At 32.7% G+C, this 18,697-nt stretch overlaps 2 protein-coding genes and 1 pseudogene across 3 annotated transcripts; 2 read left to right on the forward strand and 1 right to left on the reverse strand.

The window, feature by feature from the left end:
- Window positions 1-3,395: 3,395 nt before the first annotated feature.
- Window positions 3,396-5,161, forward strand: LOC104752777 (NAC transcription factor 25-like). The gene is made up of 3 exons (XM_010475009.3): window positions 3,396-3,685; window positions 3,848-4,155; window positions 4,579-5,161. The coding sequence occupies exons 1-3, from the start codon at window positions 3,499-3,501 to the stop codon at window positions 5,062-5,064; spliced, it is 981 nt and encodes a 326-aa protein (XP_010473311.2). The 5' UTR covers window positions 3,396-3,498; the 3' UTR covers window positions 5,065-5,161.
- Window positions 5,162-5,276: 115 nt separating this feature from the next.
- Window positions 5,277-7,538, reverse strand: LOC104754107 (uncharacterized). Its single transcript, XM_087492859.1, has 4 exons — window positions 7,082-7,538; window positions 6,527-6,973; window positions 5,397-6,466; window positions 5,277-5,354 (listed from the first exon to the last, which is right to left on the reverse strand). The coding sequence occupies exons 1-4, from the start codon at window positions 7,536-7,538 to the stop codon at window positions 5,277-5,279; spliced, it is 2,052 nt and encodes a 683-aa protein (XP_087348985.1).
- A 4,955-nt stretch (window positions 7,539-12,493) lies between these two features.
- On the forward strand, window positions 12,494-18,269 carry LOC104754108 ((E,E)-geranyllinalool synthase-like; annotated as a pseudogene). Its single transcript, XR_015583756.1, has 12 exons — window positions 12,494-12,626; window positions 13,033-13,236; window positions 14,005-14,212; window positions 14,706-14,936; window positions 15,047-15,170; window positions 15,300-15,415; window positions 15,524-15,848; window positions 15,967-16,056; window positions 16,130-16,351; window positions 16,471-16,600; window positions 17,144-17,389; window positions 17,832-18,269. The product of XR_015583756.1 is annotated as a (E,E)-geranyllinalool synthase-like (transcript).
- Window positions 18,270-18,697: the final 428 nt, after the last annotated feature.

Below are 18,697 nucleotides of genomic sequence, written 5' to 3' on the forward strand. Positions count from 1 at the left end.
CGAACAGTTTTGAATTGATAAAGAAGAAACAAAATGATTCTGCCAAGTGAAAGAGTGAGTTAGCGATAAAGACTGGTTTTAATATCTTTTTGATAATTGTGTAAGAAGAACTGGTTTTAGATTGGTAATAAATAGATATGTGTCTTGCTATATATATGATGGTTATAGGCTTTTTAGCTGTGGGTTGTGAATTGAACCAAAGAGAAACAATTTAAATACGCGTCGCTCTAAAACTTATTTGTGATTATTTTTTATATATAAAACTAAGATAGTTTAGAAAACAAATTGTTTAAATTTTGAAATTCGTATATAAAAAGGTTTATTAATTTGATTTTCATAAATATAACATACTTCTTCAATTAAAACAAATATATAAAGGCTATTTAAAAAAATATCATTTCTTCTATTTATTATATATATACTTTTTCTTTATATCTTGGATAAAAACAGGTATACTCTAAATCACGCTAATTTTAAAAATCTTCAGATTGTGATTCTTGTCACGCTAATACTGAAGGAAGAATTCAACGTTCTTTTTCTAACATATGGACTTCAAGAAAATACCTCAAGAAACGAGTAAAATCTATTCTTATCTTTGACTTGCTAGCATTTTTTGTCTTTTCTCGTGTAGGTTGTAGGAAAGATTAGAGAGAACCCTTCAAAGACGCACATATACTTTAATTATATCAAAAACTATTTAGTAGCTAGTTATACCTTTCCTTCGGTTCTTTTTAATACTAAAACCCGTTGAAGAAGGAAGTAAAAGTGTAAAACATCCTATGAGACGGTCATCATCTCCCAAAAAAATAGATAGTAAAATGTACTAAGAGAAATGATCAACTGTATCTAGAATCTAATACTCGAACTAGAGGACAATATTGGATTCCTAATATAAATCATACATTTATAGCAAAAGCAGGAAATTGGTAAATAAAAAGATAGAAAATCATTGGTTGACATGATACAAACTTTTATCATGCATAGTTCACGTCGTTGCTTTCCACACATCAGATTTGTGATCGTCCGTACTCATAATATTTAAACAATTGGTTAGTGGCGAAAACAGTGAAACCATAACCAAAAAAAAAAACTATATATAGATTGATCATTGATATTCCGTCTCTCGTGTGAAAACGTGAGGCAGCTTGGTTTCTTCATCCTTGGAAGTCTTGGTCATCATCTCATCCACCACCATCTTTACCAGGAACTCACCGCTCCCGTTCTTAGCCAGAAGCTGTTCGAAACCCTCGCTTAGCCTCAAACACTGCATGCAGAGACAAAACACGCAATTGGGGAGTCTGCAAAAGTCGAAGCGGTAAATAAAGGGAGATATGGTGCTCTTTTTCGTGTCTTTAAACTAGTGATTATAGTGCAACATGTATATAGTTTCATTACTTCGGTTTTTCTTATGTTCTAGTTAAGTTTTTGTGTGAACATACGTTAAAATATACTTAATTATATGAATGTTTTGGTGTTAAATCATTATCTGCCTTCACTATAACAGTATTACTTAAGTATGAGGCTATGAGCCATATACGAGGACTAAATATTTTTGGACAAAAATTTAGTGAGAGTAAATTTTGTCATTATCCTCGTAAATTAAATAAAAATTCCATTATCCTCATAAATTGTTTGAATATTTTTTTTACCATAGAAGATATTAATCAATTTTTTATCAATATGAAAAAGCCACTAAAATGCTAACATTAACATTAATATTCAGTATTATAATCAAAAGAAAAAAGTAAATTACCTTATATTTATATTTATTGCAATTTATCAAAATATAAAAAAGTATTTTTGTAAAATCATAACATAGAATTCCCTTTTTGCGCACATTGGGGTATTTTTGAATTTAGCATTGAAAATCCAATGATAAAATTATAATTGCTCACTGAAACAATAGGCTCAATGGGCTTATGTTCCCAAATACTATATACATATATATAATTATATAGAAGATTGTGTTTAGGTTTTTGATTTTTCACTTAAAAAAGCATGGGTCAAACATATTTATATTATGTACACAATATATAGTCTACAATAAATTTTATCAAACTTAAATAATTAATTATAACAAAGTATTTCTATGAGGCACCTTAGAATATTTTGATAGAATTCCTTTATAAATAAGGAACAAAGATGTTAACACATCCATGTTCAGCAAGGCGGAGATGCGGTAATAACCCGACCCACAACCATATTGAATATTAGTCTCGTCGAATACGCTGAACCGTCCAAAGAATAAGTCTTTTGGAGACTCTGATGACAACCAGTCAATCATGCATAGTGTCAAAAAGAAGTATCACAAAAAAAATCTAACCATATTGTAGGCCAAAAACCCTAGCCTAATGTTACCCATATCTCAGAAGCAAAACCTCAATTCAATCAACCCAAACTCTTAGGTCAGGCTGGTATACGTATATAGCATCGTATACTCAAAAGGCAGGCCCATGATCCTTTCATTAAAGTTCCTTTGAGGCCCTAGCATTTTTGATTTTAAGGGGAATGCCAAATGGCCTACCCTACCACTTCAGCATGACGCCCATTAGTTAAGATTATAGGCATACCTCAATGTGAACTCATGTGATCTTTTTATATTACCACGTCCTAGTGACGTCCACCGGAATGGAAGAAAACATCCTAGAAAACCCAGAACAATAATCTCCTGAATAACGTCCTTCTTCTTCGACGAAGAATATTAGTACATACACCTCGTGTAGTGGCTGCATGCAACGAGCTGATTCCAGTGGCCACCGTACCATACCTTCCGACGACAACTTAACCCTATATCATCAAAAGACCGCTCATTCGCTGTCCTGCATAAGAACACATGCTGATAAATGTTTTAAACTTGTTTGTACTCATGGCGAATCCATTTGTTAAACAGCTTAGACAATTTGGACTCGTATAGCATAGGGCAACTCGCCATTACCTTTGGAACGATAAATAATTTGAAAGTTTTGGATTAATGTACTTATATATGTTAAAAATGTTTTGAAAATTATCAATGTAAAAATAAAAATGTTCAAAAAAATAGGTATTTTGAAAAGAGGTATCCATTTCTAATAAATTCTTATATATATAATCATAATGGTCTAATATATATATATATAGATATATGATCAATTAGACTAAAAATATATATAAGAAATAATTCTTCAATTTATAATTTTTTATAAAATCTAACACAAGAAAATACCAAAAAGAAGTATGTGCGTGATGTGTAGCATAAGAAAGGCATGACATAAGGCAGTTCGAAAAAAACCTGCCTTTTCTCCAAAATTTAATGCCCATTGGCCGCTGATTCTGGGCCCCACGATTAGCCACGTGTCATTTTCTCGTCAAGGGACCCACCCCTGTTCGGCATATGCTCACACAAACCTAACACCTACTATAATATTTCTTCTCGCCTCTTCTTACGATAGATTTAAACTGATCTCTTCCAAACTTATTAATCTCTCGAGGATCATGAGACTGATTTCGTGATCTGAGTTGATGGAAAACATGGGGGATTCGAGCATAGGGCCGGGCCATCCGCATCTCCCTCCCGGGTTTCGGTTTCACCCGACTGATGAGGAACTAGTGGTTCATTCTCTTAAGAAGAAAGCTACTTCTGTTCCACTTCCGGTCTCAATCATTGCCGAGATTGATCTTTACAAGTTTGATCCTTGGGAGCTTCCAAGTATATATGCTATATTATATTGTTCCAAATTTATGCTTAATGTTTGGATTAAAATGTACTAAACTAATTTTACACAACTGAAATCTATAACTATTATTTAAAATTTGGTGTAAATAACTATGATCACTTGGCTGATGGTATTTAATTTGTGAATGATTATAGGCAAGGCGAGTTTTGGAGAGCACGAGTGGTACTTCTTTAGTCCTCGGGACCGGAAGTATCCGAATGGGGTTAGGCCAAATCGAGCAGCAACTTCCGGTTATTGGAAAGCCACTGGAACAGATAAACCAATATTTACGTGCAATAGTCACAAGGTTGGCGTCAAGAAAGCGCTTGTTTTTTACGGTGGAAAACCTCCTAAAGGGATTAAAACAGATTGGATCATGCATGAATATCGCCTCACCGATGGTAACCTTAGCACCACGGCTAAGCCACCTGACATAGCCACGACGAGGAAAAACTCACTACGGGTATGTACAACGATCTTAACATCCACTAAAAAAATTTGGGTTATCAAATTTGAGTCTCCGTATATAGATTCTAAGGTACCATTCAACACATGAAAAATGTATTTTGTTCTGAGTAATGAAATGTTTAGCTACTATGCAAAAAACCTCATAAGGAATCTAAAATAACCCTAAATATATTAGCACATATTGTTTCAGTAGCCTAAAATATGAAGTTCATCAATTTAAATATGTGATATTTTCCACTATTTTAATTGAATTTTTAGTCTACAATATTGTTTCACGTGGGAAACTTATATCGAAATCTATTTTGGGAAAACTAGGATACTTTACTCGTTAAATCAATGCCAGCTGACGTTATTATTATACATACAATATGCATAGTTTGATGTGTTGATTAATGTACCACAAATCGAAACTTTGCAGCTAGACGATTGGGTTCTATGTAGGATCTATAAGAAGAATAGTTCACAACGACCAACTATGGAGAGAGTATTACTAAGAGAAGATCTCATGGAAGGAATGCTCTCAAAGTCATCTGCTAATTCTTCTTCCACATCAGTTCTAGACAACAACGAAAACAACAATAACAATAACAACAACAACGAGGAACACTTTTTCGACGGTATGGTCGTTTCTTCAGACAAACGTTCGTTGTGTGGTCAGTACCGGATGGGTCACGAGGCCTCGGGATCATCTTCATTCGGATATTTCCTATCGAGCAAGAGGTTTCATCATACAGGTGATCTCAACAATGACAACTACAATGTTTCTTTTTTATCAATGCTTAGTGAGATTCCTCAGAGTTCGGGGTTTCATGCAAATGGAGTTATGGATACGACGTCGTCACTAGGTGATCATGGGGATTTAAGACAGGCGTTTCAACTTCCTAACATGAATTGGCACTCGTAATCTATATAGATATGTATGTATGTATTAATTCACACATAATATAGTTTACGCAGATATATATCATCTCTGGGAATATATATATACACACATACACACACGCGATCTTTCATATGTATACGTATGAGTGGCGGAACCAGAAAATCTATCCACTAGGGTCATATTTTTTTAAGCAAAAAATAAAAATAATTAAAACCATAAAATTGTCATTACAACTACAACAGATGCACTCGACGTTCACTCATATCTTGGAATCGTCTTATCACTGATTCGTTTGTGATAGTGTTAAGTATCTGTTTTTCGATAAAACAAACAAGACAATCACTTAAAAATACATCACCAATACGATTACGCAAGGTTGTCTTCACAAAAGTCATTGCAGAAAAACATCGTTCGACGGTTGCAGTTGCAACAGGAAGAATCAGAGATAGCTTTAGAAGACGATATACCAAAGGATGTGAAAGATGTTTTCTTGTCTCCACCATCACACGTGCAAGATCACTAAGACTCTTTAAATCTGTAAACCTTTCATCTCTTTGCACATTGTCAAGATATATCTCAAGTTGCAGATCAAGAGATTTACGCTCCATAAAGCTAAAATCTTCTGGATAAAACTCAGCCAATCTCATGAGCAATGACTTATCAAACTGCCGAAAAAAATCTATTGGACTCAAGGATGATATGTAAACAAGTAGTTCAGAATTTACCTCATCAAAACCATCATTAAACTCTTGAAGTTGCATATCTAAGACATTGTAGAAACAGTCCACCTTATAGTGATGCAAGTTGGTTATGCCAGTCTTTTTCCTTGGTCTTCTTGAGTCAACAAAATCTTCCTCCATTATGACCAGCCCAATGTCATTTTGCTCACAAAATGAACAAATTTTAGCCATAAAAGCATTCCATCCATCATCTCTAAGCTTTTGCAACTGACTTTTAGTTGATTCCACCAATGAAATAGCATTCAAGATATCTTGGTCTTTTCTTTGTAAAGCCTTTGATAAACTATCAGTGAGACCCATAACAAACAGCATCAAGTGTAGATAGAAAACAAAATCAAAAGTGTGAAAATACTTGAGAATACCATATGCTTGTTGTCTTTTGGTGGAGTCTGTGCCTTCATCCTGAATATACTCAAGAACTTTAACTACAGAAGAAAACAACTCAAAAAGTCGCAGTAAAGTCTTATAATGTGAACCCCAACGAGTATTTTCAGGCCTTTGAAGAGAAATTTCTTGATTCAACCCAGTTCCAGTCTTAATTTCACCATTGTTAATCCCTTCTTCCACTATTTTTCTGTAGTTTTCCCTGATCATATCTTTTCTCTTGCAAGAAGCTCCAACCACATTCAACAAAACAGAAATCATGTCAAAAAATTCTCCAACTTCAAAATGCTTTTTTGCTACTGCCATGACAACTAGTTGTAGTTGATGAGCAAAACAATGAACATAATAAGCTGAGCTGCTTTCTTTCAAAACCAATGATCTTAGTCCATTGAATTCTTCTTTCATATTACTAGCTCCATCATATCCTTGTCCTCTCACCTTTTTCATACTCAATCCATACTTCGCAAACAAAGAATCAATAGCACACTTCAAAGATAAAGAAGATGTCTCCTTCACGTGAATAACACCAACAAATCTTTCTTTGACTATCCCATACTTATCAACAAAGCGAAAAACCATTGCCATTTGCTCCTTGTCTGATACATCAGCAGATTCATCTACCAGCAAACCAAAGACATCATTATCAATTTCTTCAATAATAGATTTAGTTACCTTTTCTGCAAAGCAATGCACAATGTCCTTTTGAATTGGAGCATTATTCTGACCAGCGGTATACTTCAGAAGGTCTAAGAAATTACCTCTATTGGCTGACTCATCTGACTCATCATGACCACAAAATGGTAATCCTTGATGTAACAAATGTCTAGAAACATCAATGGAAGCATACAGTCGAATTCTGTAATCATTCTTCACAACATCGCTTTGTTTATGAAGAGCATGTTTGATAGACTGACCTTGCCTCATCAAATACTCACATTTTCTTTTGGCATTGTTGTGAAAACTGTTTACATCAGATCCCGCATGTTGATTCAACCCCTGCAACCCCTTATTCCAACCACAAAAAACAGTTGATACAAAACAATCACTCCCACCTTGATTTTGAGCTTGATCTCTGAATAAGTAACAACACAAGCAAAAATCTGTATCTTCCTCCACACTATATTCCAACCAATCACCATACATATCAAACCACTTTAGATTAAAACGTCGAAGCACCCCTCCAATTGCTGTTTGTTTAAAACGGTGACCACGAGGTTGACAAGGTCCTCTAGTCAAATATTTGCGCCATACTTCATCTCTTTGATTGGGATGATAGCTTATAATTCTTTTCCTCTTCGCTGGATCCCATGGCAAATCATCCAAATCAATATCAAATGGTGGAGTTTTTCTTTTCACGACGAAGCGATCCATTATGTTTATTGTTTCCTACACACAAAAATCAAAATCATATAAGAGTGAGTGACGATTAACACAAACAGAGCTATCAAAATCATATAAAGAGTGACAATTAACACCAACAGATAGGTAAATTTACTAAAGTATAAACTAAAACAAAGCAAAATCACAATTTTTTAGAAGATTAATACAAATAGAGCTTAGGAAATTTATTTTTAATATTAGACAGTATTAAACTTAGTTAAGGAAATTTAATATACAAAAAAAATATATTCAAGTACTTGGAAATCTAATCTTAGAACTCTTGAGTTTTGGAACAAAGAAGAAGAAAACTCATATCACACTATCTGAAATTTGAAAAAGAACAAAAAAGAAGAAGCTGAACAGTTTTTCGTTTTTATGCTCACGTAGGTAGACCAAAAAAAACAGAATATTAGATGGGCTCTTAAACAATCAGTTTGTATATTTACTAAAATTAATTGGGCTCAATATTTCATACCGAAAGCCTTAAACTTAAAGCCTTTTTGTGTTTTAATATTTCACGTGGATCAATTATAATATTGTACAAAATTTCACCTCGATCAATTGTATTATTGCATAAGGGTCAATTTTTTTTTCATAAAAATTCCACTAATTTTTAGAATTTCATCTGGTAATGCTTCACTGGCTCCACCACTGATACGTATCTGTTTACAGTTGACGTAAGAAAGGTGTATATGTTTCTTTCAACTCCATAGTTGCAAGATGTATACTAATAACAGAAGCTAATACTGATAGTATACTTTTCCCTAGCTAAGTTTACCTAAATTAAATATGCTACACGTTTATGTATTGAGGTACATCAATCTGTTCTTCCTTTAATGCAACTTGGTTCAAAATATTCTCTTTTTATTTTACGCAATATATCTATCACGTCAAAAAAATTAGGAAAGATGGAATGAAGAAAATGTTTGATGAAAAAAAAAAAACACTTTCTAGAGACTTACAATGCAAACCAGCCGAGATTTAAAGCATGTAACAGTTTAATTTCCCCAAGAGAGAAGAGAACAAAGTTGATATTTCAAAGACCCAAATAATTCTATTTCATCCCATCATGCAGGCAAGTTATTCAAAAGGCCCCAACATCATTCTTTATCTATCACCTTATTAATATTCGCAATGGTTCGAAGTAAACTACTAAACTAGACAGAGACTATGCCATGTACGAAGTTGCTGAACTTTTTAGCTTTTTTCTAACCTCATTTGCAGAGTTATTTTTTTGGCTTCTCACTTAGTGATGTTAAACGGACACACCCGGTCCTTCCAAGCCCTGTCTATCAAATACTAATTGACTAATCCATTTAGGCTCATTTATTTACTGATCCGTTTAAACACTGTCCATATGAGTCTTCGATTTTATGCGGCCCTTTTAGGCCCATTTATTATTTACGATTATTTTTTTTCAAAACTGTTGGTTGTTAATTGTTTAATATTGAAGAATCAAACTTCCTGAAGAAATTTTAAACCAATTTTGACAGAATTTGTTAAGAAGTGTAAATTAATAATGACAAGTGCAGGAAAAAGCAATGCAAGTTGCTTTTGTTGCAAATCAGCTTAATTTAGCATAGCTAGACGTAAGATATAATCTAAATTCACTTGTCACAAAAGGAAGAACCAAAACCTTTGAATTGAGACCTAAGACCATCTTCGTTGCTTATTTTTGGTGAGTGTCTAAACATTTTTTTAAAGTAAACAACGCACGAGCTTTGTTAACAGAGTTTGGTTTTTTTTACATCCCCGGACCTAGTACAGAATAAATTCACTAGAACAAGATAACAATCTGCATATGATACAAACACTATTATGCGTATCATTATTTTCAAGATGAATAAACCATCAAAATATCTTTCTATCTGGTTGATGGGACGACATCACACATCTTGTGTGTATTTCTCGAAAATACCTTGAAGCGTGCAAGTCTTTATGAAGCCCCTTTTTGGTATTTTGCACAACTTATAGGGTTGCCAACTTTTCTGTTGTACAACAAACAAAAAAAATTGTTATAAAACAAATAGGAATTGGGAGATTAACAATTGTATACAATTTTCCTATTATACAACAAATAGAAATTTTCTATTATACAACAAATAGAAAAGTTTCTGTCGTGATCCCATCTTGAATGAAAATTCAAGATGTTCATCCAGCTCAGCAGTCGCTACTTGGCTTGTCCAAGTCGGCCTTAAGCTTATGTACTCAAACTCTTCAATTCAGCTTCTTGTACTACTTCCTCTATTAACGCCGGAACAAGTACAAGAAATGCTTCAGACGTTTGACATATCCTTTGATATATCTAACTGCAGGGTTATTGATTCAATCTTATCTTCTCTGCTTTGTGTCAATCACTATGTCAACATGATCACCAAGTGCTACTTAAGGTTTGATGTACCTGCACTTTTATCAAGTAATACTTCATTCTGTGTGTCAACTCCACCAACATTTGTATCATGTAATGCATTAGCCTCAATGTTAGTTTTGTCTAATATCGTTGTATGACCTGTCACACCATCTATGACGATTCCATGTCTGTATCTATGTCTCATCTATTTACTGCCACTTCTTGTTTTAGTATAAATTCATGACATGTTCTTGAACTTATAAAACTTGAGTCAATACAACACCTTCAATCTTTCTCTTGGTGATTGAGTTTTATAATCCATGCCCGGCCAACACAACATCTTCAATCTCTCCCTTGATGATTGGCTTTTCAATTCCATATATTTTATAAAACCAGTCATCAAAATATCTTCATAATGATCTAAGAAAAATGTTACGTTTTCAATTTCATAACAAAAATAATCAATTGATTATTCTTGATCATTATATTTTCATAACAACTCTACTCTTTTGTCTTTCCGAAACTACTTTATCTTGAACATTATATTCTTCAATTTTTGGAAAAAGAAACTACACATGTATTAACTAAATTTCCTTAACTAACTAAATCGGACCAGGTCTTGATTTTGAGCAGCATTTATAGGAGGAGAACCTCATTAATCTGCTTTGGCACTCCAGCCGGACCGCCCTAATGACAATATATTTTAGGTTCGAAACTTTTTAATAACAAAATTATATCTGATTATTAGTCCTTTTTTTCAGTGGATCAGATTAACTAAATACAGCTTAGCATGAAACAAAAACCAATCACGTGTTCTTAATTACAAAAAAAACTATATATCTATTCATTATCAGTCCTTCTTAGCATGAAATAAAAACTAATCACGTGCTCTTATAGTGATCATTAAGGCCATGAATGGAATGGTTTTTCAAATTGGTTTTTAGATTTTAGTTTTTGGTTTTTAAAAACCAATATAAGAGTGTTTTTGGTTTTTCTTTCAAAATGGATTAAATCTTTCAAAAACTAGATTTTCCATTTTTTAGGAAATCCAATTTTGTAAAATCTTGAAAGACTGTAAAACTGGTTTTTAGGTAAACAAGAACCAAAATCTAGCCAAACACTATTAAACATTCAGGGCCTAAGTTTGTAACTTGTTAGTCACAACCAAACAAGTTACAACCAATAGAAAAATATTCCCCGAAAACCAATAGAAAAAGAAAAAGAAGAATCTATTCGTACTATTACTTTAATTCCATGTGGAGATGTTCTTATAGTTTCTGGATCTTTGTACCAATCAAAAATTTAACCCATGCATTAATTACATGGTCCCCAAAATTTCACAGTAGAGTACGATAATAGTATTCTTGATATATCATACATCGTATTTTATTTATTAATGGGCTAGGAAAGGTCGTAAACTCCTAATGTATGTGTGGTTCTGCTTCTTCACAAGTTGTACGAACTTATATTGATATTTTGTATATCATCAATGATATAGATTGAACATTAAGACATGAAAAAAAAACATGAGGCGTAGAGATATTCAGGCCAGAGTCTCACAAGGACATGTTTTTGTCTATATTTGTAGTTTATGAGTTCTCTATATCTTTCGCGTTTTTCACATGATTGATTTTATGTCATTATGGTAACAATGTGTGAATTGTTATGTAATTTAGCTAGAGCTTGCAAATTGATGCAGCATATCTAGGATAATTATTTGTTATTTATCGTTTATTTATATTATTGTCTAATGCTTATTCTATTTTGGAGTTTATTTTCCTACTAGAAACCGATTGTGAATGTCATGATTATGGCAAGATCTACCCTTTCATAGTGAAAGGTCTATCTGTGGAGACAAAAGAGTGACCATGGTATCGACAGAGATATATATGGTTTATTGATAAATTAAGTAATAATGGTGAATTGAAATTATTAAGAACTACAGTTTTATGTGAGAATCAATGCATTGATGCGGAAAATTCTGAACGTCAATCCATCAAAGGTTCAAAGACGAATTTTCTGACCAAAAATTAGGACACCTGATACATCGTATATTTCAGATAATCTCACTTTAATTTATTTTTCTTTCTATATTTATATTTTAGCGCTTAACAAACTTAAATAAGCAAAAGAAAATTTCAGGCTTTGTGTTGTGTGTGTTGTTCTTACTTTTTTTGGTCAAGAGGCTTTTGTGTTTTTTTTTCTTGGTTTTGGTAGGTCTAACTAAAGAGATTTCAATTAATAAGAAGACTTTGTTTATTCGGAGATTTTCGAGCTTAACGAACAATCTTGCAATCATCGAATCACCCGTACGTTTATACCATAAAAATGTATGTGGTTCTCAAAATTTGAACAAACTTTTTCTTAATTAATACTCGTACTAAGACATGACATAAACATTGGGAGGAAACACTATCGAGAAGGACATATGTTTTTGTCAATATATGGGGGTTTCTATTTTATTTTTTCGTGAGGCTTTTTAATCTCATTTTCACATTATTGATTATGGTTTTTATGAAAGCTCATCGAAGCCCTCTAGACTCTCTATAAAGACCCAAAATGTCGTGAACAATCATATACGAAGCTAAAAAGATTTGTTTTTGATAAAAGCTAAAACATTTCAAGAAGGAAAAGCTAAAACATTTCAAGAAGGAAAGAATCTAGAAACAATGAAATTCAAGAATCATTTACTTCTGATCTCTACTTTATAGCTGAGGAGATCAAGAGAGGTACATTTGAATTGGATAACTTTAATATGAATCCTTACTCGTTTGTCTCGCCCTCAGCTGTTAGAATATATCCCACATTGGAAGAAACATAATTCCTTGGGCAATATATATAGTATGTGGCAATCCTTCTCTCTTGAGCTAGCTTTTGGGAGTGAGTTAGGCCCATTACTAATATGGTATCAGAGCAAAGGTTCAAACTTCTCGATTGTAGTCTACCACCCGTGGATGTCCAGTCCCACAAACTTCACGTTTCAAATATCAGCGTGAGGGGGTGTGTTAGAATATATCCCACATCGGAAAAAACATAATTCCTTGGGCAATATATATAGTATGTGGCAATCTTGCTCTCTTGAGATAGTTTTTGGGAGTGAGTTAGGCCCATTACTAATATCAGCTTATGACACAGCTTGGCTAGCCATGATTGAAGATGACGGTACTCTACAGCCAATGTTTCAAGGTTATGTAGATTGGATTCTGAACAATCAGAACGTTGTAGAAGGATTATGGGGGAGGCCCGGAGATGACAATGGAGACGAAACACTCGCTTCTACACTTGCATGTGTTGTAGCACTTCGCAAATGGAACATTGGAAGGCTTCATGTCCACAAAGGTAATCGTCACGCTGACTTGTTTCGCCATGGGCTTAGTTATCTTTTTGGTTTGCACGTGGTTGATTTGAATAAAACCCTTCGTACATTTCACATTGCATCCATTACGTACGTTTCACATGCACACGTGTGACGTGTCTTTGCACAAATTCTAAATACGTGGAATTTTTTTATTTTCTTTGTTAATTGGGAAAAATATGACGTGTCTTTCACCAATTTTTCCTAAATTTATTTGTTTGGTTCCAAAACTAAAATTCAATATATTTGTCTGTAAGCTGTATATCAATAGAAAATTACTTCATGCTAATCATTTACTCCTCACTATTAGAATAGATGATGTTTTAGAATTTTTTTTTTATAACAAAAGATGATTTTCTTTAGTGTATTTAATGCATTTTTTTAAAATCATATAACAATTTAATATTTTTACTTTTACAATACATAATTATTAAATGTATATATGTCATATTGCAATTGAATAACATGTCAAAGCTAAATTAATGTTCACCTTCTGCTCTATATCTATATATAATATATAATAAATCATCATGTGTTGTTTTTATTTATTCTTTTTTCCTAAAACAAAAATGTATTATTGAGTTAACAACAATATATCATTAATTAGTTTCTTAAACTTGGTCAAAATCCTAGAAATTCATCTATTCTAATATTGAGAAAATATTAAATATATATTTCAAATCCCCAAATGAATTTTATAGTAATATTTTTAGAGATTTGGGGCATTTATTTATACATCATGAATTAAATAGGGAAGAGATACATAGAAAGACGTTTGGGGAATATTATTGGGAAATATATCAACCCTAACATGAAGGGATCTTGTCCTCGTTGGCTGGTTCTCATGTTCACTGGACTCCTCGAGATTGCTGAACAACTTGGCCTACGACTTCTCTTCTCTACTCGAGCGAAACGAATAATAAATAACTTGTTATTCCAGCGCAAAGAGATTCTCCAACGGTACGTGCCAAAATCTAATACTCCTTCTGTTTAATTTAAGTGGTGTTTAAGATTTTTACACATAAATTTTAATAAAAACATCATTAAACAAAATATAATCAACCGATAAAAAAATATTTTGTAAAATATAATTGGTAAAAAAATTTAATACATTTATTTTTTGCATAGAAAATTGAAAACATCATTAATAATAAAAAATTTTTTTTGCTAAAACACCATTTTGAAATGAAACATAGGAAATACAAACTTACAAATTAACATTCTTAACGACATAAAATTATCAAGTCATGCCTAAAAGTAAATGATATATACATGAATGAAACTAATGTGAGGAATCATGATTCCCTATCAAGAAGATATCTTATATGCAATCATTTGGCTTCGAACTCAAATTATTGCAAATAAATTTCCAGCTTTAAAATCAATTGATTATTCTTGGACCTTTTTGGATATGAGATTCCTAACACTTAATTACTAACCAACATTTGTGTAGAGAAAAACTTGTGAATGACCGTCACAGTCAGCAGTCCCTGCTCGCATATTTAGAAGTATTGCCATCTACGTTATACGCCAAAAATAAAAAAATACCTCATTCAGAAACTTGGTGATTCAGATGGCTCTTTGTTTCAATCACCCTCAGCAACTGCAGCAGCGTATATGCTCTCAAAAAATACCAAGTGTCTGGCTTATCTGAAATCTCTCGTACAAAGATGCCCCCATGGAGGTTAATTAATTTAAGTTTTTTTGTTTTTTTTCAAATCTTTAATCAAGAAAAAGGTATTAACAGCTTGATAATCGTTTTTGGTATTCCTTATGGCTATTTATTAAATACAGTGCCACAAGTTTACCCCCTGAGTGAAGAAATCATCAAGCTCACTATGGTCAATATAATGGATAACTTTGGTTTAGCAGAGTACTTTGGTGAAGAGATTGATCATTTTCTTCTTCAAATTTACAAGTGAGGGATAATTACAAACACTCTTACGATCGTTGATACTTTATAATTAAGTAATTACCTTAATATATATATATATATATATATATATATATACACAAATTTAAATTATCTTTTATGTTTTCTCCTTAGGAACTACGAGAAGGAGAATGTCGAGACAATGCCCATAAGTTCAAAAGTAGATCAGTTGCACAAAGCCTCTCTGGAGTTTCGAATGCTGAGAATGAACGGATACTATGTTTTACCTAGTAAAATAACTAATTCTCAATATTATTTATATATATAGCTTATATCTATATTCCATCAATTCCAAATCTGATTTTTTTTTTTTTTTTTTTCACACAAACTTGATTTAGGGAGCTTTTGCTGGTTCCTGAGTGATGAAGAAATCCGACATCATCTAGAGACGAACACTGAATGTTTATTCTTTGTGATGTTAAGTGTTTACAGAGCAACTGATCTCATGTTTCCAGGAGAGTGTGAACTGGAAGAAGCAAGAGAATTTTCTCGGAAATTACTCAACAAAAGTCAGTTTACTGATAAACAAATTGTGCCTAGTTTTCACATTAAACATGAAATAAGTTCCCCATGGATGGCTCGACTCAAACATCTTGATCATAGGATGTGGATTGAGGACAAGGACTCAAATGCTTTCTCAGTTGGAAAAGCCTCTCTAATCCGGTATTTAAGCAATATGATAAAGATACTTGCAATTGAATATTACTTTGTATGTCTAGCGACAAACTTACTCATACTAAGGGGTTTTTTTCTTTCTTATCACTGGAAACTTATTACACAGTATATATAGGGACAAACTTACTCATCTCGCTCTAAGAAATTTTGAACTTCGAGAAGCTGTATATAGACATGAGATGGAGGACCTGATTACGTAAGTATTGAGAGCCTTATACACCCTATATATCAATCATGGAAAATAAAGTTGATATTTTAATTTGAGCTAGGTGGGTAAAGAAATCAGGACTTAACGATATCGGATTCGGAAGAGAGAAGACAACATATTGCTGTTTTGCAGCTTCATCAAGCACTCCATTACCTATTAAAACCGCAACTAATATTCGTAAGCTAATGGCAAAGAGTGGGATCCTTATTACAGTTGCTGATGATTTCTTCGACGAAGAAGGATCGTTTGATGACTTGGGAGCACTTACTAAAGCTGTTATAAGGTACATTGGTTAAAGAAAAATGTCATGCACGTGTGATTATTATAAACTATATATCCGTCTGGGAATCAATTACTCAATTGATTGTTAAATGAAATATTGTCTACAACTAAATGATATAGATGGGAAGGAGAAGAGCTTAAAGGTTACGGCAAGATCATATTCAAAGCACTTGATGATCTCGTAAAAGAGACTGCAGAAACTTGCCTTCAAGGTCACGGAACTGACATAACAGACCATCTACGCAACATTGTAAGTCTTTCTGATTCAAGATACTGTTAGTTTTAATCATGTTTTATATGTGTGGAATAACCTTGATTCTTGAAGTAACTATAGAGCCACGTATGTAATCGATATGTGATTTCTTGTTCAAACAACTACATAGTTTTAATATTAAAACAACATCAATATTGCTATTTATTTGTAAATACTAAATAGTGGAGTACAAAATTATATTACCGTTCTCATACGTACTAAGGGGTGTATTGAATTTGATATTTTAGGAAATTTTAGAGTATTCTGAAATCTACTGTTATTTAATTAATGATTTTTAAAAAATCATCTGAAATCCTATGTTATTAAATGTTTTCGTCAATATAACAAATCTAAATAATTCAAAATCTTACCGGCTTCTTACTTTAAAATTATTATAGGGGTATTTACACCGCTAGTTTTATGGAAAAGATTCTTAACTTTGATCCAAAAGTCTAACTAAATAAAAGCAAGACCAAATTATATACGAATAACTCAATTTTCAGAATAGATGAATTAGTGAACTAAATAATGACTATGCAGTGGAGCGAAACATTTGAGTCGTGGCTACGTGAAGCCAATTGGAGTAAGAACGGACACATACCGTCGATAGAAGAATATCTTCAAAATGGAATTATCTCAATCGCAGTACACACCATTGTTCTTCCTACTCTGTGTCTCATTGAATCTTGTTTTCCCCAGCACAAACTCAAACCCGGAAATTATGATGACATAACAGCATTGCTCATGACCATTACCCGACTGCTTAACGATCTACAGAGTTACCAGGTAATGTCAATCTCTATAATACCTGAATTAATTTATCATACATGGATACATTTTATATAGTATTACCATGTATTATTGTTGATTAGACATTCCAATTAGAATACCATGTTATATTGCTTATGAGACATGTCAACTGATTGATCAAAAAAAAATGGATAATGTCAACCAGCTTTCGGGACAGCCAGAAAAATCTAACCAGGCTGAATTTACCAGTTTGAACTATTTAAGTCTATATCTACTTAATAAGGTGAGAAGATATTGTAAATCTAATTGGGGTATATCTATCGAATTCAAATATAGTATAGGGTTATACTAGTTCTTTTCTAGTTATTATCAAATTTTGGACGAAACTGAAAGCTATGTGATCTTTATCTTTAAGGCATATATATATATATGAGGTGCTCGTCTTGTACTTAACTTCTTGTAATATTAAAAATTTCAGAAGGAACAAGAACAACGCAAGATCAACTCCGTTCTGCTCCACATGAAAAGTCACTGCGGTTTGAAGATAGAGGATTCGATTACTTATATTGAAAAGATAATTGATTCGAAGAGGAAAGAATTTATGGAGCATGTCCTAATGGATAAATTCAGTGATTTGTCTAAACCGTGCAAAGATATTCACATGTCTTTATCCAAAGTTTTTGAGATGTTCTTCAACAAAAAGAATCGCTATGACTCAGACATGGAGATGCTTGAAGACATTAAGAAGGCTCTTTACGATCCCATAAACTTGGAAATAATTAGTACTCTCTGAGATTTATCCAACGTTTAAGCGAATTTCTTATTAATCTAAATTTTATGAATGTAGTTATTACTGAATAGTCTTCATAATGATACATGTAAGTTGTTTCCTCTATACAGTATGGTATATTTTTCACTGGTGTATGGTTTTTCTATCTATTTTTTAAAAAAATATATATATAAATAGAGTAACCTAAAAGAAAATATTTTAAAAAAATTTGGTGTGAAATTTTTTGGTATCCGTACGTTTTTCCAGTCTTAATCAACAAATGTACGTTAACATTCGGAAGATATTGAATCTCACATAATTTTTTGGTATCCGTACGTTTGGTGATTTAAAAATATTAAAACCATTTTGGCCACATTAAAGACTCATATCGAGTTTTCAATAGGGTTTTGGTAATACTGCGTACGTAACCCCAAATTACATACGTAAAATAAGTAAAAACAATTAGAAAATTATATGGAATAAATATACAATAAGTAACAAAATGTTAGATATTGAAATGAAAACTACATAATTTCTTTCAGTTGCGCAATGCTAATCGTCAGTACATGAGTGGA

The sequence above is a fragment of the Camelina sativa genome, chromosome 16 (assembly GCF_030686135.1).
Source record: "Camelina sativa cultivar CO46 ecotype springtype chromosome 16, ASM3068613v1".
NCBI lineage: Eukaryota > Viridiplantae > Streptophyta > Magnoliopsida > Brassicales > Brassicaceae > Camelina > Camelina sativa.